General features: G+C 35.7%; 1 protein-coding gene across 1 annotated transcript in view; it reads left to right on the forward strand.

Annotated features, from left to right (window-relative positions):
• LRRK2 (leucine rich repeat kinase 2) overlaps positions 1-26,837 on the forward strand; it is a 146,806-nt gene that overhangs the window by 24,884 nt on the left and 95,085 nt on the right. The window contains exons 11-18 of the mRNA XM_023182780.2: positions 1,282-1,388; positions 5,062-5,191; positions 7,462-7,586; positions 12,197-12,309; positions 21,482-21,626; positions 21,757-21,896; positions 24,033-24,161; positions 24,236-24,406. Coding sequence (XP_023038548.1) covers positions 1,282-1,388; positions 5,062-5,191; positions 7,462-7,586; positions 12,197-12,309; positions 21,482-21,626; positions 21,757-21,896; positions 24,033-24,161; positions 24,236-24,406 — 1,060 coding nt within the window. The remainder of the gene's footprint in view (positions 1-1,281; positions 1,389-5,061; positions 5,192-7,461; positions 7,587-12,196; positions 12,310-21,481; positions 21,627-21,756; positions 21,897-24,032; positions 24,162-24,235; positions 24,407-26,837) is intronic.

Below are 26,837 nucleotides of genomic sequence, written 5' to 3' on the forward strand. Positions count from 1 at the left end.
TGTGAGAAATATTTTTGATATAGCCTTTTAGTTTTAGATGTTGCTGCCAAATAGTAGTACATATGTAGCATTTTGATCTCATTACCTCCAGGAGTTAGAAAAGGTAGCATGTTTGAGAGTTATTATTGAGAGATTTAGAATCAAGAGTCATTTGGTAATTCACAAATCATGGAGAAAGAATCTTTCTGTTTCCTGGCTGATCGTTTTAAAATGCCATATTAATTCATCTTGGGTGATAGAAATTGCAGAGCCATCTGTGATCTTTTCTTCTGTGGTGACTAGCCAGCAGGTTGTCAATATCAGGAATTAGATTTGGTTAGAGAGCTTCCTATGATGACTTCCCATCTGATGTGACAGAGTTGACCTGTCTGTCTTCTTTTGAGAGGGTTATTTGAAGCTGTCATCTCCAGATAACTCTTTCACTAGGAGTGCCATTCAAACATCATAAGACTGGCACTCTCTCCCAAAGATACAAACTGTAGCAAGGAGTTTTGTGCATATCAGGTTTGTTTCATATCCATGAGCCTTTGTGTTTTATGGCAACTGATTATGCTTGTGCTATTTGCAATGGGTATCCTCTGGGTTTTAAATTGTGAATGGCTTATTTTGGAAACAAATAGTAGTATTCTACATCTGAAATCTTGACAGTCTATTTGTTTAATTATCTATTGCTGATAAGAAGGGAATTAATAACACAGATGCTACTTAATTAAACATTTTCATTTTGACAAGAAACAGTAGTTCTTTTGAAAGCTATGCTAAATTGGCATTTTAATAATCTCATGTTGAGCAAGGCTTTTGGAGATTAGGGTAAGGGAGATTCATGTTGCAGTTTATAAATTGTAGTTCATAGGATACCTGTTTCTCAATATCCGTAAGAGAACTTTAAAATAAATATATTATTAAAACAAAGAAAATAAATTTATGTTGTACATCTTTAAAACCTATCTTGCTTCTTGACAGTTTTTTATTGTTCTTTTCTTTTTACCATTATCTTCTTTTCCTCACTTTATGTTTTTCCTCAGCATCTCTTTACATATCTGCTAAGCTTCTTTATTTCTCTCTGCTGCTTATTGGTTTTTGAAAAAGCATAAAAATACTAACTTTTTAGTATTTAATTAATTTGAGTCTTAAAAATGAACTATAATTAACTCTTGTAAGGGGAGGTGGCATAAAATATTGTTTACATGCTCTTAATTGTTGTTAGAGATATTTGATAATGGTAAGCGAGAATAGTCATTTAAAAGATTACTACTAACATTTTCGTTGAATTTTTGAAAGTTTCCCAGCTCATAGGGAAGTGATGCTCTCCATGCTGATGCATTCTTCATCAAAGGAAGTTTTCCAGGCATCTGCTAATGCATTGTCAACTCTCTTAGAACAAAATGGTAAGCAGTGTGCCATATTTTCAAATAAAGGGAAACACATTTTTGTGGTAGTTTTAATTATAAAAGCTACATATTGTGAGAAACTTACATAATTTATAAAGCTATATATTGTGAAAGATATCTCTGTGTGTAGAGATATATTGACATGTAGATTATGAACATATAGGTAAAAGGATGAAGAATAAAATAAACATTTGTTGTATATTTTTGTGGACTTCTATGTGTAAACTCACACATGACAAATACAAAATTTTACGTATTTTGTAGAAATATTATACTCTTTTATAACCAAATTTTATTTTCTTTATGTTGATACATGTGTATTCTCACATTATCATTTTTTATTTTTAATTTTTAAAATTAATTTTTGTTTTTAGATATGGTCTCACTCTGTCACCTAGACTGGAGTGCAGTGGCATGATCATGGCTCACTACAACCTCAAACTTTTGGACTCAGGTGATCCTCCCACCTCAGCCTCCTGAGTAGCTGGGACTACAGGTGTGCACTGCCATGTCTGGCTAATTTTTTGCAGAGATGGTGTTTTGCCATGTTGCCCAGGCTGGTCTTGAATTCCTGGGCTCAAGCAATCGATCTGCCTTGGCCTCCCAAGTGCTGGGATTACAGGCGTGAGCGATTGTGCCCAGCCCAAATTATCATTTTTAAAAGCTATGTAGTTTTTCAATGCATGCCTGTCTTCTATTTTATGAACCAATTTCTTATTGATGAAGTTTTAGTTTGTGTCTAGTGGGATGTTTCTGAAACCCATAATACATACCAATGATCACTTTCCTCCTCTGTTTTCCTTTATACATGGTTCCTATTATTTTCTTGGGAAAATTTCATAGAAATGCAACTGGGCAGAAAGCTATTCACCATTTTAAGATCTGGTAAAATTGTCTATTATAAATTTTCGCACTCTACTTTTTTAAAAAATGGTTCTTTACATATAATTCTTATAGCTCTGTATAATTAAGAGAAAATGGCTTGTATACCTTCAGAAAGACGTGAGTTTTAAGCTTATTGTTCAAGCTGCTCAAATTTCTTCCCCCATAAACAGGAATACTGCCAGAAATCCTTAGGTGAAAACTCATCATAAAGGCATTGGGACCTGGCAGCTTTTGTAGGATATTTTTATAGGGCGAAAATTAGAGAAAAACACTGAAAGTCAGAGACAGAGACCAGTGTAAGCACCAGCTTTTAATAGAGAACCTGGGTAAGGTGGAAAAAAAAAATAAAGCAACCACCTCATGCATGTTTCTTTATATTATTATTGAAGCTAAATAAAGAGGAAAATCATTTCTTCTTCCTCTTCCTCCTTTTTCATCTCACCTCTCTGATGGCACTTTAATAAAACGCTTGGAGTGGCAAGGGCACTGACAGACAGGGGCTGCTCTCAAGGATAATGAGTCCGAGTAAAAGGGGAAGGAGAGGAAATCGCTGTTCTCGAATCTCTCATATTCTACTGTGCAGTTAAAGAGGGCTGGACAGGGATTTCACTCCCAAAAATGAGGACTGGACTTTGTGGCTTCTGCTGAGGCACCTTAGAGTGGAGGTAGACTTTTACTATGTACAGACAACATTGCATTGGTGACATCATTCATAACCACCTGGAAATCTCCTTTGATATGCAAATTAAACAACCAAAACTTTGTGAAATTTCGACTGCTTCCTATTATGATGTCTGAGGACTGGTTACATTCAGAGTCCACCCTGATGTCTTCGTTCAGTTCTCTGCTCTTTGTAGTTCCCTACTTCTTTGTTCCTGACCACCTGTCAGGTAAAATGTCCTCAGATCCTTTTGTATTGTCTTTGGAGTTCTGCCTTAATAAAGCATGAAGAACTTGAGTAGCTCATTCATCACCTTTCTTGGGCAATTTCTCATTGAAAGACACTTGAGAACCTTTGGGTGTACAGAGCTGGGCATGGCTTTTTTAGAAAAATGGCTACACTGGCAGGCAGAAGAACTGGGTCCTTGGAACCATGGAGGTCCCAAGGTTGCACACATCTTGTGTGACATTTTCCATTCAATTAACTAACTAATATTCATTGAGCTCCCAAGTGTCTGGTGTCTGTAGGCACTTGGGATACATTCATTAAGTAAAAATCCCAGGCTCATGGAATTTAAACTGTAGTGGGGAAGATAATAAGACTAACTAAAATATGTAATATTTGAGGCAGTTAAGAATAAAAAATGAAGCAAGGAAGGAGAATATGATACGTTAGAAATCAGAGGAGATGAAGTTGTGAATAGGCAGCCAGGAAAGAAGGTGTCTATTGGGTAATACCTGCAGGGTGTTGCATATTGTTTTTTGCCTCTTAAAGCAGTTAATTTCCTGTTAAAATGGAGTGGATGAGATCAAGAGTATTATCTAGATAGCTGGTAGATGCGATAGCGTGTAAAATGTTCTGTAAGATCTAACGTGACTTTATGATGAAATTTCTTCTCCTAGGTTTATTGCTTGCAATTTTCAAGTCACACATTGGGTTGCTGTCTAGGGTAGTGATTCTTAAAGTGTGGTTCCTGGACCAGCAGCATTTGCTGGGGAAACCTGATAAACAATGTAAATTCAAGGGCCCCGTACAGACCTTCTGAATCATAAACCCTGTAGTTGAGACCCAGCAATCCATGTTTTAATAAGCTCTCCAGGTGATTCTGATGCACACTAAAGTTTGAGAACCACTGATCTAGTGTCGTTTTTGTCTTTTAAAGCGTTGTCTTGGCTAGAAGCTAGCCACTTTGGGAAAGGTTGTTACAACTTCTGATGTGATCGAGCAAAGTAACCAACTGTTTATTGTATATTAACGTGTGACATTCTGAATGTGTTTAAAAGATACGAGTTTTTCAGGTTCTGGCAGTATTTTAGAATGTGTATGTGATTTCTATTTGTTTCCATGTTTTGTCCTATCTTCTTGAGACAGACTACTTATTTTAAAAGCAATACTTAAGTTAAAACTTTTTATGTTTCTTTTTCTGCCACTTTCAAAGTGTTGAATCACAGTGTGTAATGTTGGAATTGATATTTTTATAGAGGCTTCAAGACAATTGATGTTTATGTGGAAACTTGAAGACAATAGATTTATGTTTAGTGAAGGAAGTTTATTGCAAAGAGGAAAATTGGCCTGTTGTGATGGCTCTTGCCTGTAATCCCAGCACTTTGGGAGGCCAAGGCAGGAGGATTGCCTGAGCTCAGGAGTTCAAGACCAGGCTGGACAACATAGTGAGATCCCCTCTCAACAAAATATTAACAAAAATTAGCCAGGCATGGTGGCACACTTGTAGTTCCTGCTACTTGGAAGCTGAGACAAGAGGATCACTTGAGGCCAGGAAGTTAAGGCTGCAGTAAGCTATGATCTTGTTACTGCACCCCAGCCTCTGCAACAGTGAGAGATGCTGTTACAAAAAGCAGCAACAACAAAAAAAGAAGAAAATTATTGCTTAATCATTATTGCTGGAATATAGTTACGTTCCATACATAAATGAAATACCAGTTGTAAAGCATATCTCTGTGTTTCCTAGAGTTTGGCATTACTTTGTGAAAATAACCGTAATTACTTATATTCTATGTAAATGCTTTCCATTCCTTTGTATATGATGGACTATATTCTAAATCTTATGGTAAAATTATGAAAATGTGCTTTCATATCCATAAGTGACACTTTAAAAAATCTCAGTTAATTTCAGAAAAATCCTGTTATCAAAAGGAATATACCTGAATGTTTTGGAGTTAATGCAGAAGCATATACATTCTCCTGAAGTGGCTGAAAGTGGCTGTAAAATGCTAAATCATCTTTTTGAAGGAAGGTAATATAGATTCATTAATTTGTACAGAATATATCATATTGGGCCAGGTAGAATATCAATATTTCAAGCGTATTTCTAACAATGAAAAGAAAAAGAAAAACATAAGACACTTGAAAATTGAAGCATTTTGCAATGTAATCTCGTGTCACTAGTACCATAGACTTACTTTATCTGAACACTGAAAGGAATGGCAAGATTGTGGAAACATGTTGAAAGTTTGCTTTTGAACCTGATGCTTGATGTTGACTATATTTTGAAAAGTGGTAATTGTATAGCATATAGCATACAGCAGTTTTTCTAATATTGTGTGTGTGAAAGTTATAAAAGATAAAATCAGGATATAGCTTCTAGTTGTTGTTCTTTCACAATGAATATATTATTCCTTCATTTGAATGAACTTTGGCTTCTCTTCCGGCTCTCAATCTTTAGTTAGGGAAAATTTTAACTACATCTAGTCCAAGTGCAGAGATGTTAAGATTATACAGCTGCTGGTTAGTGGCACAGCAGAGACCAGATCCTTTGATCTATGTGTGGATGGCGGTGGGACAGAGTGGGATGAGGTGGGGGTAAGGGGTGGTAGGTGTGGGCAGAACTTGTGGCTTAAAAAAAAAAAAAAAACCTATTTAAAAGACTAAAAATGAATAATATGCAGAAGGCACCTACTGTAGAATAGGCTCAGTGCCTTTTTGCATTTTGTTAAGCCAAAAAATATGATGTAAATTTGGCATTGTCTGAGTAAATTTCAAACAAAAAGAGGCTATATAGAAAACTCTCATGTGTAGACAAAATAATTGGCTCAGAAGTTGCAGTAAAAACTAATTTTGTTCCTGGCTTTGCCACTAATTTGAGCCAACTGTTTCATCTCTAAAACTTCACCTTCCTCATTGGTAAAGAATGATAATAACAACCTTGAAAGTTGTAAGCTTAGAATGTAAGGATTAAATAAATTAATTTTTACAAAGGGATTAGGATAATGCCCGCTACATTTTAAGCACTCAACAAATTATATCTATTGTTATACTGTTATTAAGTGTGAATAGATGAAGTGTATATAGCATGAAATGTAACATAACTGCAGACTTGTAAGAAGTAGGGTTACACTGTTTTTAACATCAGTCTAGCTAATCTATGTTGATGTATCTCTTTAAGCTGTATTTCTCTTATTTAAATGTTGTTTTTGAACACTGAGATGAAAAGTTTATCTTAAATGTTGATTTTAATGGTGCCGGAAGTGTGCAAACCTTTATAAATGAGGCACAAACACAGTGGAATAAACTCCAGTCTAGGATTCTGTAGATTCTGGGCAAGCCATTTAATGTTTCTGGCTGCATGCTCTTAAGTAAAATATGTGCAGTTTCAGTCCTGGAGGTTCCACATTGGCTCTGGCAATGTGTCTGCCCCTAGAGAACTCATGTTAGTTGAGACACTGATATGTAAACAGGTTATTATAATACAGTCTTAGAATGCAGTGACAGTAGTGTGTAAAATACACAATGGTAAGAGTAGGGTGGACCCAGCTGAGGTTACCTAAGGAGGGGAGGCTCCAACAGAGGGATGTGTTTAAACTGGGACTTTAAGTTGGCAAAGAAGGAGTATATCTCAGTGTCCACAGAACCGTGCAAAGTGAGAACATGGTTCTGATATGCACAAGTTTCAGTTAGCAAGTAAAGCAAGGATTGACTGTATTAAAGTTCATAGTGCCTATCGCATTCTAGTCAAGTGACATTTGCTCATATGTAAAAGAAAGAATAGCTTAAATACCCTAGAGAAAACAAGACTGTAAAACAAAAATAATTAAGGATACTATATAAGAAGTCCAGTGATGTTAATCTGGAAGAGGAAGGTTCATGTGCTGTAAAGAGGCCTTATCTTGGGGTCAGACAAGTTTGGGTACTAGCCTTGTCTCTGTCACTTTCTAGTGACAAAACCTGAGTATTTAACCTCTATCTGCCTAAGTTCTTCATGTAGAAAATGGGGATAATAACACCTGCCTGCTGGGATTGTTGTCATTGACCCATCCTAGGTCAGAAGGATGTTGTTAGTTTTATGAAATGAAATAATTCCCAGGTTACTATGAATTCTGTCTTATGAGTTCAAAGTTTAGACAATTAAAATTATGTATGCTTATACTACTGATTTCAAATGCATTTTCATATAGTCTTTCCTGATAAAATATATTGGTTCTGTCCTCCTGTACTTCCTTCAGTTTGGTGTTTATACCACTGAATCAGATCGGTCTTCCAATAAACATGCCAATTTTATATCCCCAGCAACACTTCCCCGGATACAATGGCAGCAGTGGTCCCCAAAATAATAACAGTTATGAAAAGTCATGAGACATCATTACCAGTGCAGCTGGAGGCGCTTCGAGCTATTTTACATTTTATAGTGCCAGGTAAGTTACATAGTTGATTGTGGGAACAGATAACAATTTAAAGGGATTTTTGACTTTTCATGAAATAGCAATTTTCTAGGCAAATATTAAAAGACTAGTTTCTGTTGACTAAATGTAAATCTTTCTGTTACACCAAAAACAAAAACAGGGGTTAAATATGATGCAGAATTGGCATTTAGATTAATTTTTATAAAAAATATAAAATTCAGTAATTTATTTATTTTAAATAACTACAATGTAAGATGCGGAGATTTTATTTTTAAGGAGGGTGTTCATCTCTGATAATTGTTTTCTATTTTTGTTGCCGTGATCTGAGTTCAAACTTTTTTTCACTTGTTTGAATTGTACTATTAGCTAATTTTCATAACTATTCTCTTCCTTCATTTCCATCCTTTTCTTACTCTGTGATTGAGTTAATCTTTCTCCAATGTGGCATGTACTCATTTACCTCAATGGCTTCCACCCTCTACCCACCTTTAATTCCTACTTACATCTGTTATCACCTGATTTGTTCTCAAAAGCCCCTTTAAAATACCCATGTCTCTATTCATTCAGCACATTTATTAAGTGCTTCTTATGGTCTAAGCACTGTGGTACTGTTAAGCTTTGAAAGATGAATTGGAAAAAAAGCACAACTGTACTATTATAGGAACTTAGAGGTAGATGGACGTGTAAATAGTTAATTAACAGGCAGTGTGAGAGGGGCCATGATAGATGCGTGTATAAAAGGCTTTGAGAATATTGACTGAGGCACAAATAATTTCTTCAGAGGAGTAGGACAGAGATTATAATATTTGAGGTGGAAGGGTAAATAGAGCTAGCCTGGCAGAAAGACCAAGGAGGACATTTCAACTAAAGACAATAGCATTGTGGTGTAAAGGATGATAGACAGGGAGAGAGACTAGATGAAAGGAGATTGGGTTGGAGGTCTGTGGTAGTCAAGTGAGATCTGGTGAAGGAACCCTGCAGTGGAAACACAGATGAGAGGGCAGATTGGACAGATGGTTGGGAGATCTGCTTGATGTGACATCGTGATCCCTAAGTATGAGGGATGATGCTTTGTTCTGTGAAGTTCCCAATCTTTTGCAGTCGTTTTTGCTTTGTTCTTTTAAAATGAAGTCTTCCTAAATCTATCATTTTCTCTAGCTATATAGACATTTTATGTTTCTCTGTATAAGAGTATTATTCGATATAAAAGTTGTTTTTTTTTTTTTTTTTTTTTTGAGACGGAGTCTCGCTCTGTCACCCAGGCTGGAGTGCAGTGGCCGGATCTCAGCTCACTGCAAGCTCCGCCTCCCGGATTTACGCCATTCTCCTGCCTCAGCCTCCGGAGTAGCTGGGACTACAGGCGCCCGCCAACCTCGCCCGGCTAGTTTTTTGTATTTTTTAGTAGAGACGGGGTTTCACCGTGTTAGCCAGGATGGTCTCGATCTCCTGACCTCGTGATCCGCCCGTCTCGGCCTCCCAAAGTGCTGGGATTACAGGCTTGAGCCACCGCGCCCGGCCATAAAAGTTTTTTAAGGACAGAGCTTTCTTCAGTCATGTTTTTCCAGTCCTCTGGTGGCTATTCAATCAGTGTTTTAAAAATTGAATCATGGTGTCCTATTCATAGTTTCAGCTTAATTTTGAGACATAATTTAACAGATGTAATTTTGCTTGCAAATATTATTGCAGGTTTTATTGAATTTTATTTTTAGATTGTAATTAAAAACAATAAAAATGCCTTTTGATTATCCTTAAAGTTGACAGCCTTATTCTTTTGAGAGAGGTTTTGAGTTTTAAAGATAACCAGAGGACACTCAAAAACCGTATCTGTTAATGAAATAATATTCTTTTAGTCCAAAAGTAAGTTTGGAATACGGTATTTCTTTTCTTTTATTGTTCTTAAACTGACCCTGAAGCAAAATTTTTAGTCAACAATCAATCAGATGTATTATGGGTGGCCTTGAAAATAATCACTTGAGGACTGTACTTTATGTAAAAAAATACATTTTATAAACATATTAGTATGTAAGTACATTCTTCTGGTAGGTAAAGGCTTAATCATTTACTCTATGCTAACATATTATACTACCACATTACACCATACTGTATTGTACCCTACCATTATGTAACATGCCGTGCAGTACCATATCATTCTAGGTATCAACAAGTAATTATGGTAGCAATACTCCGGTAGCTTCCAGGTTGAATATGATTCTGTTTTGAACATGCTAAGTTGAGGTTCTTATAAGATACCTAGGTGTACATGTATTCATTTATTAACTAGATTATATTCAGGTTTTTTAGTGGCAAAGATGTACATTATGGCAAATGTGTATAATTTAGTGTCCAATTAAGGATAACATATTGCGTCTAGTATATGTATCTTAAGTTTCTTCCAATTTATTACTGTACATTTTCTCTTTTACTTTATAACGACTTGTTGAAGACATTGAACTAACTGGTTGCTTTAAGAAAATAATAATAAAGACCCAGTTACTTCAATAAAATATTTGACTTGTTGTTTCTTGAGTTACTGCTAGTTTTAGAGGAAATAATGTGAAATTCTTTAAGAAGGGATATAGGCGAATAGGAAAGTATACAGAGGAGAGTGATTAGGGAGATAAAAGCACATCAAAAAGAGCAATAAAGGGAACTGAGATTGTTTTAGTTGAAGAAGAGATGACTCAAGGGGATATGAAACTGTTAAAATCTACTCACTTACAACCAGTAACAGTAATAATACTAAACGAACATGGAGAACTTAAAAAGTATTAGTCATTGTTTGAAGTGTTTTAAGTATATTAAATCTTTCAATTCTCACAACACTCCATGAGGCAGATCTTATTATTATTATTATTATTGTTATTTTGGTATTGTATGGACGACAAAACTGAGGCATAGAATTGTAGAGATTTTTAAGGTCAGACCTGATATAACAGCACCAGATTTTCAGCGTATGCAGGCTGACTCCAGAGTAGGCGTTTTAAAATAAATGTTTGTGCAACAAATTTGTCCTGAACAACTGTTGTATTTAAAGCACTATGTCTGGAATCCTTAAGGTCTGGGGAGATGATGAGGTTATGGACACTGCTCTCAAAAAAATGTACAATCTGCACAACTTAAAGGACTGTTATGTAGAAAGGAGATTATATCCATTTGAATAGTAGGACCTCAAGTGATAGAACAAAGACTGGAGAAGAAATGTACAGGAATGTTCATTTGGTCTTAATATAAGGAAGATGTTTAGTAAGACCCATTTACATGTAGCATGATGTTTTTACTACTCAAACAGGCCAGTTTTAGTGGTCACATTTTCTTAAGGCATAATAGGCAGCCTCAGAAGTTAGTGTGGTCTTGGTCATTGGAAATTATACACAGAGAGTTTAAGGGACTTGCCCCAGACCACACGACTGCAGTGAATGTCAGAACCTCTTTGAATACATTTTTTTTTTTTTTTTTTGAGGCGGAGTCTCACTCTGTCGCCCAGACTGGAGTGCAGTGGCCGGATCTCAGCTCACTGCAAGCTCCGCCTCCTGGGTTTAAGCCATTCTCCTGCCTCAGCCTCCCGAGTAGCTGGGACTACAGGCGCCCGCCACCTCGCCCAGCTAGTTTTTGTATTTTTAGTAGAGACGGGGTTTCACCGTGATAGCCAGGATGGTCTCGATCCCCTGACCTCGTGATCCGCCCGTCTCGGCCTCCCAAAGTGCTGGGATTACAGGCTTGAGCCACCGCGCCCGGCCTGAATACATTTTAAAATAAGGACTGAAAGTTAGAGGAGGGTGGTTATCAAGGCTGCCTTCTTTACCATAGTATTCCTAGCATTTAACAAAATCCTTGGCATGTAATTGGAATTCAAATTCTTCGTAAATAAATGAAAAGCCTGCTGTAGCCAGCTTATAGTTTGTATTAATGTAGATTATTAAAGTGGAAGATTATAAATGATTATTTGTTAACAGTTATGTCTATAATCTTAGGTTTGGAAAACATTATTCATTCATAATATTTTTACTTATATGTTATATTACCACATTTTTGACTTGTAGTGTTTTTAGCATAGTTCAGCCATAGTGTAGCTTAATAAGGAATATGATTTTTTAAAAATAACAATGCTATTCTATAGCCTTTACAGTTCTTCTAAAAAACGACATGTTCTCTACCACTTTAATACTGAAACTCAAATCTTATTTTTTTGCCACGATTATTCCAGCTACTCTTTTTTGCCTACTTTTCATTTCTGACCTTTTTATGTTGTAGTCCAAATAACTTTGAACTTTTCTCAAGTTGTCCATTGTTGCATACAAATCTTCCAGCATCTTAAAGCACAGCCTACTCACACAAAAAAGTGATGGCTTGCCACAGAAAATTGCTTCACCATCATAATTTTTTGCTACTTCAAATTCAGTAAGCATTCTTACACATTATATTTATTTTATATTCAGTGATGAACTATCTTTATAGATTCCTTAAAATTTCTGGTTATTTCTTTGGTAAGGAAACATGTACTAGAAAAAAGTACAACACATATATTGTACGATTAATTATGACAATTTCTAGAAAGTAGCAGTCTGTTTAACTCAAATGTTTATAAGAAAAGTCTTTCTTTATTTATTTATCTGTGCATTTAGGCATGCCAGAAGAATCCAGGGAGGATACAGAATCTCATCGTAAGCTAAATATGGTTAAAAAACAGTGTTTCAAGAATGATATTCACAAACCTGTCCTAGCAGCTTTGAACAGGGTATGTTGAATATAAGTTTTCTGTCTTTCCACTGTTAACTAAAGTATTAAATTTGGAGAACTAAGGGGCTTTTTCAGTCGAAGTTTTCTATTCTGCGTTTACTATGATTGCAGGAAGTCATGTGGTTAGAGACATAAGATGTGGGAAGTGAAAAGATACGTACTAAGCTAAGTCCAGCTAAGTGTATTATCAATTGCAAATGTAGACAAGATTCTTTTGATTGCCAGCAATATAAATCCACTCTAGTTTGCTCAACCAAAAAGAGAACCAAAGAGCCAGATATGCAGCTAGACCTCATGAGTCATGCTGAGTACTATGGCTGCTGTTTTCTCTGTCTGTCCTCTCCGGCTACTTATCTTTCTTTTCTGGTCTCATGGTATATGGTTTAGCCCATGAAGACATACCAGGGTTAAAAGTAAAGTCTTCGGCTGGGTACGGTGGCTCAGGTCTGTAATGCTGGCACTATGGCGAGGCTGAGGCGGGTGGATCACGAGGTCAGGAGTTCAAGACCAACCTGGCCAACATGGTGAAACCCTGTCTCTACTAAAAATACAAAAATTAACTGGGCATGGTGACGCGTGCCTGTAATCCCAGCTACTCGGGAGGCTGAAGCAGGAGAATCGCTTGAACCCAGGAGGCAGAGGTTGCTGTGAGCTGAGATGGCGCCACTGCACTCCAGCTTGGGCGACAGAGTGAGACTTCGTCTCAAAACCAAAACAAAAACAGAAACAAACAAACAAAAACAGTAAAGTCTTCTTTGATTCCCTGTGCTCCTTTTCATTGCTCTCCTAAGAGATAACCTCTGAAATGATTTGGTATACATTGTTTCTATTTTTTAGCATTTATATATCTATGTTCCTACATTATAATTAAAGTATCAATAAATCATACTGAATATGAAAAACAGAAAAAGGGAATTACATTTAAATTGTGTAATGCAAAAAAGTATTGGTGGAATTAAGTTTTGGAAATTTTGCATAAGATGCATTGGTTCTTTATTAAAGATGTTAAGAATAAAGACATGATTAGTGTGAATGTTTTTATAAAAGGAGGAGCCTATTTAAAGTAATTAATGGAAGTGATTCCATGTGATTTGATATACTTTGATAAATGTCATAAATTAATTAAAGTAGCTTCCAAAGAGATCTCCCTTAAAAATTCATTTTAAATTGAACTTTATAATGTCACTCACTGCCTATAATATGTTTGAGTCATTTATACTCAAACTTTAATACAATCCTTGCGTATGGCAAGAATTTATGTTGTAATGGATTAAATTTAACTTGAGAAATATTTGTTGAAAATAAGTATGTGGAGGGAAGCTGTTAGGCATTTAGAAGATAAATAAAAATGCTTTGTACCCTTCTTTCCTGAATCTCGTAATCCGGTTATTGATGTCTGTTGTGAAACCTCGGTTCTTTTCTGTAAACAAGAGACACACAGCAGAGGAGATGCAGCATCGAGTAATTTATTGCAAAAGAAAGAATATTTTGCAGGTTAAGTGAGGAATAGACACTTTTACCCTGACAGAATTCAGGGCGGGCTTGCTAGTAAGGAGGAGACTGCATAGACTGGCACTAGGAAGACTCCATTTGTGGGAGTCATACATGACTTTTCATAAGCAGGTGGGAAGAGGTGTTACTAGTAAGCATATTCTAGGTTGTCCTCTGGGTGCACATGTGCAGTAGCTGTACATGCTTGTTCATATATCCCATGTCTCATAACTCTCTGAAATCTCCACCCAGCGGTGTGTGTTTTACTATTATAATGAGCAAAGGGTCAGTCTGAGGACAGGGAAAATCAAAATGTGCATGCTCCCTACAGGGGCAATTCCCTACTGGAGAATTCCCTTTGCTTGAATGAGCTGGACTACAATGCGAATGCTGAAACTTATTATGTTGACAGTAAGATTGCCACAGTTGCCGCGTCCTGAAGACATGGTTACTTCCTTTTAATACCTATCTTGCCTCATTGTGAGAGGAGTAACAACTGTGCATAAAATCAGTTGTTCTACACGAGCACTTAGGAGGGATACCAGCATTGTGAACATAGGCTAAGTACATAGAGGAGGGAACAGTTAATTTTATTCATGGTGAGTGTTGGTGAAAAGTGGAAGAGGTACCAAAAAAGCCGTATATATAACTGGTTCCAGTTAGCCAACATTCTCTAAAGTTATTAGAGAAGCCTGAGATGTAACCTCAGCAGTCGGGAGCCAAGAGAGCAGGTAAGTGCTGTGATGTGGAGAAAATCACTTTGTTCCATCAGAGAAGAAATGGTTGAACACTGCTTTTCCCCCCATGCCAGTACTTCAGTAATGACAGCCTTTCACTCAGCACTAATTATCGTTAGAGGTGGGGAGTTAAGGTCATGGAGAAACACAAGTAACGATATTTTATTTCAAAAACCTCTCCAGTGTAATTCCTCTAATCCTTCACCATGGTTGAGAAAAATGGCTGTAAGAGATGAGAGTGATTACTGTAGCTTCAAAATTCTGTGATTGCATGTCTTACTCTGAATAGTAATTACAAAGCATCAGAGGTTTTAGGTCCAAATATTGCAGACACGATAAAATGAATTACATTTTAATACATCTAAACTTGGAGAGCAGAGTTCCAAATAAGGTAGAACTTGAGATTCAACTCTGATTTATAAAGCAGAGACTAAGAAGAGTATTTATGAAAGCGAATCCATGTTTGGATACATAAAAATGCAATAAAATTCAAGCTGAAGTTAAAATCTCTGTCTAGAACAGCGATGTTCCATTTATGCCTGATCCTTTTAGCTTTTCCACAGATGAAGACTTTGTCACCTGTTCCAGAGAGATATATTTGTCTATTATTGTTTCCAGAGAAAAAAGCAGAAAATAGACTCTACACATTTTGGCTGCATCTGTGTTTTATATGTGATGACACTCCTGTTCTCTTCAGTGAGGAAATCCAGTAAAGTAAAACAAATCTTCAGATGAAATGGGCACAAATCAGAGAACTTGTGAGCTTCACAAAAACCTTGAAGCAAAATATACTCAGCTTAAATATTGAATATATTTATTTCAGTAGTCAAAAAAAGAGCTCATCTGCAAAAGCAACACCAATAATAATAACAAAAAATTGCATATAAGTAAAATTTATAAAAGGTTTACAGGATGAATATACAGAAAACTACGAAGCTTAGGGGTAGAGAGGAGTAGCTGAATATATGAAAAGATGCATCTTCTATTTTGATAAAAGGACTAAATTTTTAAAAATGAAAATTGATCTATGTTTATGAACCCTTAGTAAAAATAACAATAGTATTTTCTGGAACTAAGTAAGCTAGTGTAAAATTTGCATGAAAAAATTAATACATATGAGTAATCAGGAGAATTTTAAACAAGAGTGTTAATTCATATGGCCTAACTCCCAAAGATAATCAAATGTATTATATAATTTTAGTAATTATAATGGTGTGATACTGGCACTAGAGGAGACAGATCAGTGCCACATAAGGGTGGCTCAGGAAATAGACTTAAATAAAAATTTGTAATGTTATGATATTCCTCGACTGCTGGGAAGAAAATAGATTACTCAGTTACTTGTGTTGGAACAACTAACTCTTCAGCCATTTGGGAAAAGCAAAAGAAGCTGAATATCTTACTCCTTTTGCCAAAACAAATTACAGATGGATGAGATTATAATCTATAATGAAATTGGTATATGTATACAATAAAAGTGTCAACTATAGTTGTTATTAATGTAAATGATAACAAAACAGCTTGTTGGAGAGAAATTTGGGAATATCTATCAAAATTAAAATGCCATATTTTCTGATCAGCAATTTTATTCTAAGAATTTTTAATGTAGATATACTTGCTCATGTACAGAAAGATTATTAGACATGAATGTTCACTGTGGCATGATTTGTAATTGAAAATGTGGCAACAAACTAAAAGCTTACATGGTAATCATTCATGCTGTTTGCCAAATATTTTTAGTTCTCCACCTTCTGGTGATTCTGGCATAGGATTTAGTAGTTAGGTTGAAGCATGTGACTAAGTTTGGTCAGGGAGTTGTAAATGGAGGGAGCACTGTCTCAGGTACGTTGACCTGCAGTGTTTGAGATAGTAGTTGCTCTGTCAGTGGAGGTCCCTGAGGGACTACAACAAGCAGAGTTCCCTCCTGACCTGCAACACATAAGTAGCATGAGCAATAATGGAGCTTATTATTTTTGCACCCCATAAAATTTTGAGAATTGTTACTGCAGCTTAATTTAATTGTTCCTGGCAATGCAGTACCCATCAATAGAGACTAATCAGATAAATTATACCATTTCCAAATTATATCATCCTACGTAAATGTTAAAAAACAATGAGGTGAGATTCCTAATGTGCTGCTTTGGAAAAATCTTCAATTTTCTATGTGTATGAATGTATTCCCCAGGTATTCGTTTTTTTCTTCCTGTGTGTTGACACCTTATGCACCCTTTTGGCTGAAATTAATATATTTCCACTGCTTTATGTCCTCTCCCTTACTTTTATCACCCAATTGTAGCAAATTATATGTTCGCTTTTATAGCTTTAGCTATGTAAAATTTTCTAATAGCTAAATTTGTGGTTTCTGGAATTAAGATATCTGAATTTAAGTCTGACACTACTACCTACAGACTATGCACCCTGGACAAGTACTTAATGTCTTGGTTTTATTATGTATAAAATGGAGATAATAACTGATTTTTCAGTTAGAGTCATTGAAGATTTTATAAGATAATTCATGCAAAAGTGTCAGGATAATGATTGACACATAGTACGCACTCAATAAATGTTAATGTTATTACTGTTAGATTTAAAAGTATCTTTTGACCCCTGGCTATATAAGATGAGAGTATTTGCACTTCTGATATCTCCTGTTTTCCAACCTACTTTTTTTCAATAAACTAATTCCACATTGGCAGAGTAGATAATATTTATATGCAGCTTTCTAATTATGCTTTCTAAGATTGTGTTTATCTTATTCCTACAGTTATTTGGGATCAGTCTTCATCTCAAGTCCTTTTGTTATTGTTTTTCCATTCATCTTTTAGTTGTCTGAATTTCTTTAGAAAAGTTTAATTTCTTGAATATCTAATGTTTATATTTCATTGTTGCTGTTTTTGCCTTTATAAATTTTGCACTCTTAAAAAAAGTTATGTTGGTTATAAAATATTGTGGTTTTTTTTTTTTTCCCTGAAGTGTTTGTAGGCATTTCACTGTGTTCTAGTACTGAATGTTTTAGTGGAGAAGTCTGAGACCAGCTTCATTTGTTTCTTACTGTTAAGTGCTTGGATTCTTTGCCTGGCGCTGAAAGAATTTTTTCTCTTGAAATCCATCCACTTTAGTAGGATATATCTCAATGTTAGTCCTGGGATATGGTATTCTCATTCTAGCTATACATTCAACTTTTTTTCCTGGAAAGTTTTATTGAGTTGCATCTTTATACACATGTATATTTCATATACATATACATGGTAAAGATATTAAGGATACAGTTAGATGCTTTATAAATATCAATTCGATGTAATTTTGGCATGAAAATAAACCTGTGGTGCATTTTGAGTTTGGAAGTAGAACTGGATATACTTACTTATTATTATTTTTAATACAAAAATGGAGACAGGGTCTCACTATGTTGCCCAGGCTGGTCTCAAACTCCTTGACTCAAGCAATCTGCCTCGACCTCCCCCACCGTGACCAGCCTAAATATCTGTATTTTTCTCTTTCATTATTTTAGCTCTCTTCTTTGAGGCTATCGGTCATATGATGTTGGATCTCTTTTGCCTTAGTCTTTTAATTTTTCAAAGACTAATCCAGAGACACTATCACCATGCCACTTACTTATAGACAAGGGAGATGATTCCAAACATTTAGCTTATTTATCAAAATCAGAGATGGGATTTATAAGAAAAAAAGGAGAAAGGGAGAAAACAAAACATAAATTATCTGGGAACGTGAGTCTGTTTTCCTTTCTTTGGCTAATCTACTTACCTAGTAGCTAGGAAAGAGGCCAGCGTGAGTATTTTTCCGTTGAGCTGGCAAGCTCACTCATTAGAGAAACCATTGGATTCTCTGAAAAAAACTTGGAGAGTAATAAAGCATAGGTGGTAGGATGCTGCCATCCTTCTGTTGGCATCTCCAGAGTTTCACTTGAAAAACACCTTCTAAGTAGACACTAGTAAATTGATTTTAATCCCTATTTGAGCACCAGTGCAATATGTTACTATTGCAAGATGGAGCATTAGATAACTGAAGGAAATTCTATTGTAGGTTTGTAAATATCATGATAGTCATGCCTATATAATACATATATGTATATATAATATTAATTTTTAAACATTTACTTAGCTATTAAAAATCAAATACTCATATTTAAAATTATGAGTTTATTAATGCACCATCACATGTTATCATGTGATACTCTGAATTCTCTTTTTGCATAGACAAATCAGAGATTATCTGTTACAAGTCATTAGTCATCATTGACCTGGACTGAAATGGTTAGAGCCTAGGGGAGTTCCAGGTAAAAGGACCAGTAAATGAGTAGAAACTCATTAGATGTAGAGCTATTAAGGACAAAGGTAGGTGCTTTATAAATATCAATTTGATATAATTTTAACATAAAAAGAAGCTTATGATACGCTTTGAGCTTGGGAGCAGAAGTGGATATGTAATTGTGTAATAAAATGGAAATGCACTCTCCTTGTTTGAAAATTATTAAGGATTTTACAAGGGTGACGACGGAGCATTGAAGCAAGTGCTCTGTGAGCATGAAGCCGTATATGATTGTACAAATACACACCTGTGAAGCTGGCCTTGCCTGTCAAACAGGAATATTGGTCCTATTAATCAAACAGAAAGTTCAGAATGACAATCTGACTTTGTTTTGTAGAAGATACTAAGTTTTGGCCTTGAATATTTGAATTTAAGATACTGGTATCAAGCAAAAATAAATTTGGGCTTAGAACATTAGAGAGTTTAAACTTGTGCTTTGACTTGTGTGCTCACATGTCTCTGTGTCACAATTTTTTTCATTCGTACATCAGGAAAACAATAGTGTGTCTACATCACAAAGGTTTTGGGAGGATTAAGAAGGTGGATACATATGAAGTACTTAAAAGAATGTCTGGCACAGAGCGAGTGCTACATAGGTTTTGGCATTGTCATTGTGGTCATTGCTATTGTTATTACGACTTGAAGTCATCTTAGTGTATGAAATCCCACCCATGAATAGAAGATAGAAAGAACTTTGGGCAAGGTTTGGAGGTGAAAGAAGAGATTGTAAAGAAGATGGGTAAAGGAATGGTTTTAAAGATTGAGAATAATTAGGGGAGTACTGTGTCATGGAAATTAAGGGATGAAAAGCACCAATTAAGTTGTTATTGGACTTTTTTCTTTGGTTTATGTTCAGAATGGCTAGGAAAGAAGTCTGATTATAGGAAATTAAAGGGTAAGGCGAATGTGGAGGTAGTGGGAGTCGACTGTTCTATTAATAAGTTTAGAAATAAAGGAAAAGTGGTAACTTGAGGAAAGAGAGGACCGATTAAGGGAAAATCTCTCATTAACTGTGAAGTTTTTCATCTCTGAGGACAGCACTTAACTTCAGGCCTGACCTGTGATGATTGCTCTCTCCAGGTCTGTTCCATGGACAGAGCCATCTCATCTCCTCCTCATCACAGCCTGCATTAGGAGAATTGTTTTAGAGATGAGGGAGCTGAGACACACAGCAAACCAGCCTTCCAATTTCACTTCGCACGACTCTGAATTTCTTTATATTTCTTAAATAGAAGTATCACTTTTTACTTACCACTTCTTAGTAGTCATTGTCTGAGTAATTGTTACTTCATTCATTTAATGGTTCTCAGATTTATTTAATGGTTCTTAGATTCGCAGAATTTAAACCCAAATTTAATTGGCCTCCAAGCTGATGTGTTTATGGAAACAGTGACAGGAAACAAAAACGTCACGGGAGACAATGTCTTATTAAGATGATACATGAAATGATGTCCAAGCTGAGCAATTAAAGTGTGAAGTAGAAGGACACAGGGTGAGAAACTGATACTTCTCAGCCTCTGTAAAGAAGATGATGAATAAAGATAATTGAGAGGCATTAGGGGACTAGACTGAGAAAGGGATAGAAATCTGTTCACTGAGAGTACAGAAATGAGGAAGCTTGAAAGGCAGAAGATTTCGGTCAAAGACATCCGGCTTGAAGCTATTTCAGCTCTTTGGATTATCTGTGGTGGAGGCCATCACGTCTTTGGAGTGGAGGTACCATGAAACGAGTGTCTGCAAAACATCATCTAAATGAAAGCAAAATTCCTGGGAAGGATGGCATTATAATTTTTGAAAGAAAATCTATGAGTTGAGCATTCACACCAAGGTAGATGTTTGGAGCGTATTGCTTGTGTGTGAAAAGGCAGAGATGACCAGAATAAGAGTTAGATGTATGTTGCATTTTCTTCTTGGTTGATGAGTAGGATGGTCTGGACAAAGAAGTGACCTGTATTAAAATGCCTTTATAATGTCAAAAAGCATCTGGAGGAAATTCAGATTAAAGAGATTGGATGATGTCGTAATTAAGATCCTGGGCTTTTAAGGTGGAAATATTTATATTCAAGTCCCAGGCCCAGTGCGTATTAGTTCTGTGACTTGAGCTCTTGTTTCTGCATCTGTAAAGTTTGGCAAACCTATTACATGAAGCTGTCGAGGAGACAAATGAAATAAGGCATGCAAAGAACTTGCAGTAAAGAGTAATTATCAATATTTTCTTTGTTGAGAGGCAGCATTGCATTTTACTGGTTATTACATTTTACTAACTATTAAGTTAGTGTGGACTTTGAGAATAGTTGTCAACCATTCTAATCCTCAGTGAATTCTTCTTCTAATAGGAATGATATCAGTATGGATTTCATGAGATTATGAAAAGAAAGTGCCTACAAAGTATTTATTACAATGCCTGGCACAGAGCAAGCTCTCATTAATTGTAAAAATGCTAACTCTTATTCTTCATAATGCATAAACGTAATTAATATTATAGAAAACAAAATCAAGGATACTAATTTGTGTTTGGATTAATTGATTTATATTTCGTCAGTCTATAACTGGTCTTAACTAAGGTAAGTATTAAGATCTCATTTTTAAGAGCAAGTATTCTTTTGATTTTAGTTCATTGGAAATCCTGGGATTCAGAAATGTGGATTAAAAGTAATTTATTCTATTGCACATTTTGCTGATGCATTAGAGGTGTTATCCCTGGAAGGTGCTATGGATTCAGTGCTTCACACACTGCAGATGTATCCAGATGACCAAGGTCAGTACAATTTGAATTCTGGATTTAGAATAGATTTTTGTAGGCCATTAGCTGGCGACTGGATGTCTGTAAATATTTTTCTTCAGTTTTGAGATTTAAAACAATTCTTTTTTTTTTTTTTTTCTCCTAGAAATTCAGTGTCTGGGTTTAAGTCTTATAGGATCCTTGATTACAAAGAAGAATTTATGCATAGGAACTGGACATCTGCTGGCAAAAATTCTGGCTTCCAGCTTATACCGATTTAAGGATGTTGCTGAAGTACAGACTGAAGTATGTGCATTATCTTGGAAAGAATTTGGGAACTTGTGCAAATTTCACTTTTGGAGCAGTTTGTGTAATTCCCACTTTGCATGAATGGGGTATTCTAGTTAATGGAAAACCATTTATCATTTTGTAGTTATTTTAATTATACAAGCAAAGAAAATCGGATTGAATCTCTAAAGATCCAGTGTTTCATTATTAAATCTCTAAAGTCAGCATGTTTATTCACCATTTGTCTTGCCCATAAAAGTTCAGAGACTGTGCTAAGAAATCCCAGCTAGCTGAATTTATTCACTTAGATTTTAGATAAATAGAATTTATAAATATTCCAAAGTTTGTCACTCTCTGGGTTTTATTGTAGGTTGCTTAACTCTAGTAATTTGACTTGTTGATTTTTTTCCTTGCAGTGAAAAAATGTTTTTAATATTTTTCATCAAGCAAAATTTAAAACATGATATATAATAACTATCTTTGTAAGGAATTCAAGATATTGGCCTAGGCATACATTTTAGAATCTCTACAGTAGAGGTTATGAACTAAATCTGTCCTGCCAACATATTTCATTTGTCCAGTTCAGTGTTTTGTTTTATTTTTTGAGACAGGGTCTCACTCTGTTGCCCAGGCTGTAGTGCAGTGGTACAATCTCAGTGCATAGCACCATCTGCCTCGTGGGTTCAAGCAATTCTCTTGCCTCAGCCTCTCTAGTAGCTAGGACTACAAGTGTGCACCACCATGCTCGGCTGATCCTTGTATTTTTAGCTGAGAGGGGTTTTGCCATGTTGACCAGGCTAGTCTCAAACTCCTGACCTGAAGTGGTTCGCCCACCTCGGCCTCCCAAAGTGTTGGGATTACAGGCATGAGCCACTGCACCCAGCCTTCAGTTCAGTGTTTAAAAGTTTTTAATTCGATTGATGTGCTTTCTGCACATTTGCATGACCTGCTCTGCTGCAGCATTCACTCGTTTTCAGGGACCTTTGGCTCTGGAGGCAGGTAGACCACCTGTCCCTCAGACATACATAAATTAAGGCTACTTTGCTTATCAAATATTAGTATTTGTAGAAACTCAGCATCATAAGAGTTTGAAGTAATAATTTTAATATTTAGATGATTTAACTTAATTTAAATTTTTTTTGAGATGGGGTCTCTGTAGCCCAGGCTAGAGTGCAGTGGCACAATCTCGGTTCACTGCAACCTCTGCCTCCTGGGCCCACCCTCCTGGGTGGGCTCAAGTGATCCATCTCATTCTCCTGAGTAGCTACAGGTGCACGCACAGCTAATTTTTAAATATTTTTCATAGAGACAAGATTGCCATGTTGTGCAGGCTGGTCTCAAATTCCTGGGCTCAAGCAATCCCAGAGCGCTGGGATTACAGGTGTGAGCCATGGTGCCTGGCCAATTTTATTAATATATAATTTTAGAGGTAATAAAATGTTAAAAAGTTAAGATGATCTTTGGGTTTACCCAAGCTAAATAATACTAAAGTCAAATCCCAATCTTTCATTAAAACATCACATGGGTGAAGAGGACAGACTCTGGGAATGTGCTTAAGGTGGTTCTAAAAAAGTAATGGTGTTCTTTATAAATAACTTATTGTTATAATGTAATCCTCAGAGTGCCCTCAATGCTTCTCTATTACACTCAACATAAATGAAACCTAAGAGTCCACACTAGCCTTTTTGAGGTAAACTTTTCAGAAGACAGCACAGAAAGTTGGGGGATATACTAGGCTCTCTAGAGAACCTACTGTTCGTATTATAATAAAAATTTTTACTCTATTTTCCTATTTGGATGTGTAGCTCTGCTGATCCAACTGTTTTAATCCTGTTTAATATCTGGGTTTCATCCTACAACTATGGCTTTAGACAAGCATCTTTGAAAACCAAATTTGAGGGAATTAGTTCTTTTTTCTGCTTTGCTACTGGATGGTTAACTAGCATTTTATTCTTTGTGCCTGCTATATTTCTTAGTCATGAGAGAGAGAGAGGGAGTATTTATTTACAGGATAAATACTTTCAAGCACCAACCCAGTATATCTATAGTTAAATGAACATCCTAGGTACTGTTTCATATACACACTATGCTTTATACTGTTTATTCTTTTTGCCTGTAATTGCTTATTTTATTATTTTTTTCTTATACTTTTAGGGATTTCAGACAATCTTAGCAATCCTCAAATTGTCAGCATCTTTTTCTAAGCTGCTGGTGCATTATTCGTTTGACTTAGTAATATTCCATCAAATATCTTCCAATATCGTGGAACAAAAGGATCAACAGGTACAATGTTTTCCACTTGCATCCTAAATGTTATGTATTTATCTGACTCTAATTCTCATTTCCACTCTTTTTAGTTTCTAAACCTCTGTTGCAAGTGTTTTGCAAAAGTAGCTATGGATGATGACTTAAAAAATGTGATGCTAGAGAGAGCGTGTGATCAGAATAACAGCATCATGGTTGAATGCTTGCTTCTATTGGGAGCAGATGCCAATCAAGCAAAGGACGGAACTTCTTTAATTTGTCAGGTAAATATTAAAGGCCTCACTTGTGTCTTTGCTCATTATTCTTATCAAGTGTAGCTGTGTATCTCTTACTTACATCATATTATTCTTCACTATGGAAATTTACCAGTTTATTGTAATTGCTTGTGTCTTGTAGTCGGGATTTAGATTTATAGAATTCCAGAAGTAATAGGGTCCTTTAGGTGTTATCCAGTCTAATCTTTCATTTCATCTGTTGGCTTATCTTGTTAAGTTGATTAAATAACTTTTCAAATGTGTCCCTTAGTAGGCATCTCTACAACTTGTTCTCCAGATACACTGCACATAACACATAGTTCTAATGTTTTGATAATTTTTTAACCATTTTTTTCCATGGTTTTGGTTTCTTCGCCTACAAAGTTCTCCTCTGAGGGCTACCACACATGGCTATGCAGGCTGTGAACGTCACACTTTTGTGGGTGCCATTTACACTGACATGAGTTGCTATTGGCCAAAGTTGTATAGTACTGTGGTCTTTCTTTCCTTCTCTCTTCCCTTCTGAACCATGCAAACACATATCTGTCTGATTGTTCTGCTCTTCCTTCAAAATATAATTCAAATTGCCTTTCTTTAATAAAGCCCTCCGCACACCTCCAAACAAAATTAAGATTTACTTCTTCTGTCAGTTCATGAAAATATATACATATCTCTTGTATACTTGGTGAGTTGTGTGAAAATAACCATGTACAGTGTTCGTCTTTGTATAATTCAGAATATCTAGCTCATTGCTTTACATACAGTGTGTATTCAATAAATACTAAGTTCATTGCTTATATTTCAGATTTGTATTATTTGTATAAGTGTTAGAGTTTATACTAGCATTCAGGTAGCACTATGTCTATTTTCTAGAAATTTAATATTTTTAACAAATATTAAATTTCAGTATTTAATAATCAGTATTATTATCAGTAAATAATCAGTAAAGTACTACGTTTGCCAATAATTTACTTTTTAACCCTTACTGTATTTAATATCCCACTTGCCTATGAATTGAAGTCAATTTGTTGACTGTTAAGATTAAGTTAATACTAATTAGTAATCAACATAAAAAGAACTGAACGTGTCACCCATTTTGATGCACCATTATGTTTATGCATTAAAATCACATAAACAATCTAATTATTTAAATTTAGTCAAATTTCTTTTAAGCAAGCAAAAATTAAAATAGTAGTTCTACTATATTAAAGATAATTAAATTTTTCCATCAATAATATAATACATTTTTATGGTGCATCTTTTGCATGCAGATTATTGCATCAATGTTAATTGAAAATACTGAAGAACTAAAAAGAAACTTCCCCTTCTAAGTCCACATTAAGGAAACAACATACCTAAAAGCACCTGGTACAACTTTACTGCATTCCCCACAGGAAATCATTTCTGCTTTTCTTTCCATTTATCCAAATCTTCCTATACAACAGGATTTTTACTTTATTTCTCTTTCCATATTCTTTTGGCCTTCATATGCTTATTTTTATCTTTTCTTTTCAAAACAAAATCTTAAATCCAAGGATGATGTATTAGACTTAAAGAATTTATCCCAGTTGTCAGAGGTTATTTATACCTAGCAAATAATAACTGCTGAATAAATCTTGTGGATGAATTTATTGTATGTACCTTATTTGTGCCAGAGCAAAATAAGGTAATGAAGACTATGCATTTACCAAGAGGTTGCATGTTGAAGGAGTATCTAGTGCACGGGTGGAGTTGTGTTAGGCTTTCTGCAGAAAATTTAATAATGGAATGTACATGACTGGTGGAGAAGAATATGAAAGGTTATTGCTGGATATGCAAATGCGTAGATAAAAACCTCAAGGTAAAACTCATCAAGTCACGGTGGAAAAAGTATAGTGAAGTCTGAATAAAAATAATAAGAGGCTGGGCATGGTGGCTCACATCTGTAATCCCAACACTTTGAGATGTTGAGGTGGGAGGATCACTTGAGCCAGGAGTTAGAGACCAACTTGGAAAACATAGTGAGACTCCATTTCTACAAAACAAAACAACAAGCAAAAACTCATGTATGATGGCACACACATGTAGTCCTAGCTTCATGCAGAGTGGCTCATGCCTGTAATCCCAGTGCTTTGGGAAGTCAAGGTGGGAGGATCATTTGAGCCCAGGAGTTTAAGACCAGCCTGAGCAACGTAGTTACACCCCCATGTCTACAAAAAGTCAAAAAATTAGCTGGGTATAGTGGTACCTGCCTATTGTTCCAGCTACTTGGGAGTCTGAGGTGGGAGGATGACTTGAGCCCGGGAGGTTGAGGTTACAGTTAGCTGAGATTGTACCACTGCACTCCATCCTAGGCAACAGAGCCAGACCCTGTCTCAACATAACATAGCATACCATAACATACCATAACATACCATAACATAACATAACATAACATAACATAACATAACATAACATAACA

Source organism: Piliocolobus tephrosceles, chromosome 10 (genome assembly GCF_002776525.5).
Source record: "Piliocolobus tephrosceles isolate RC106 chromosome 10, ASM277652v3, whole genome shotgun sequence".
NCBI lineage: Eukaryota > Metazoa > Chordata > Mammalia > Primates > Cercopithecidae > Piliocolobus > Piliocolobus tephrosceles.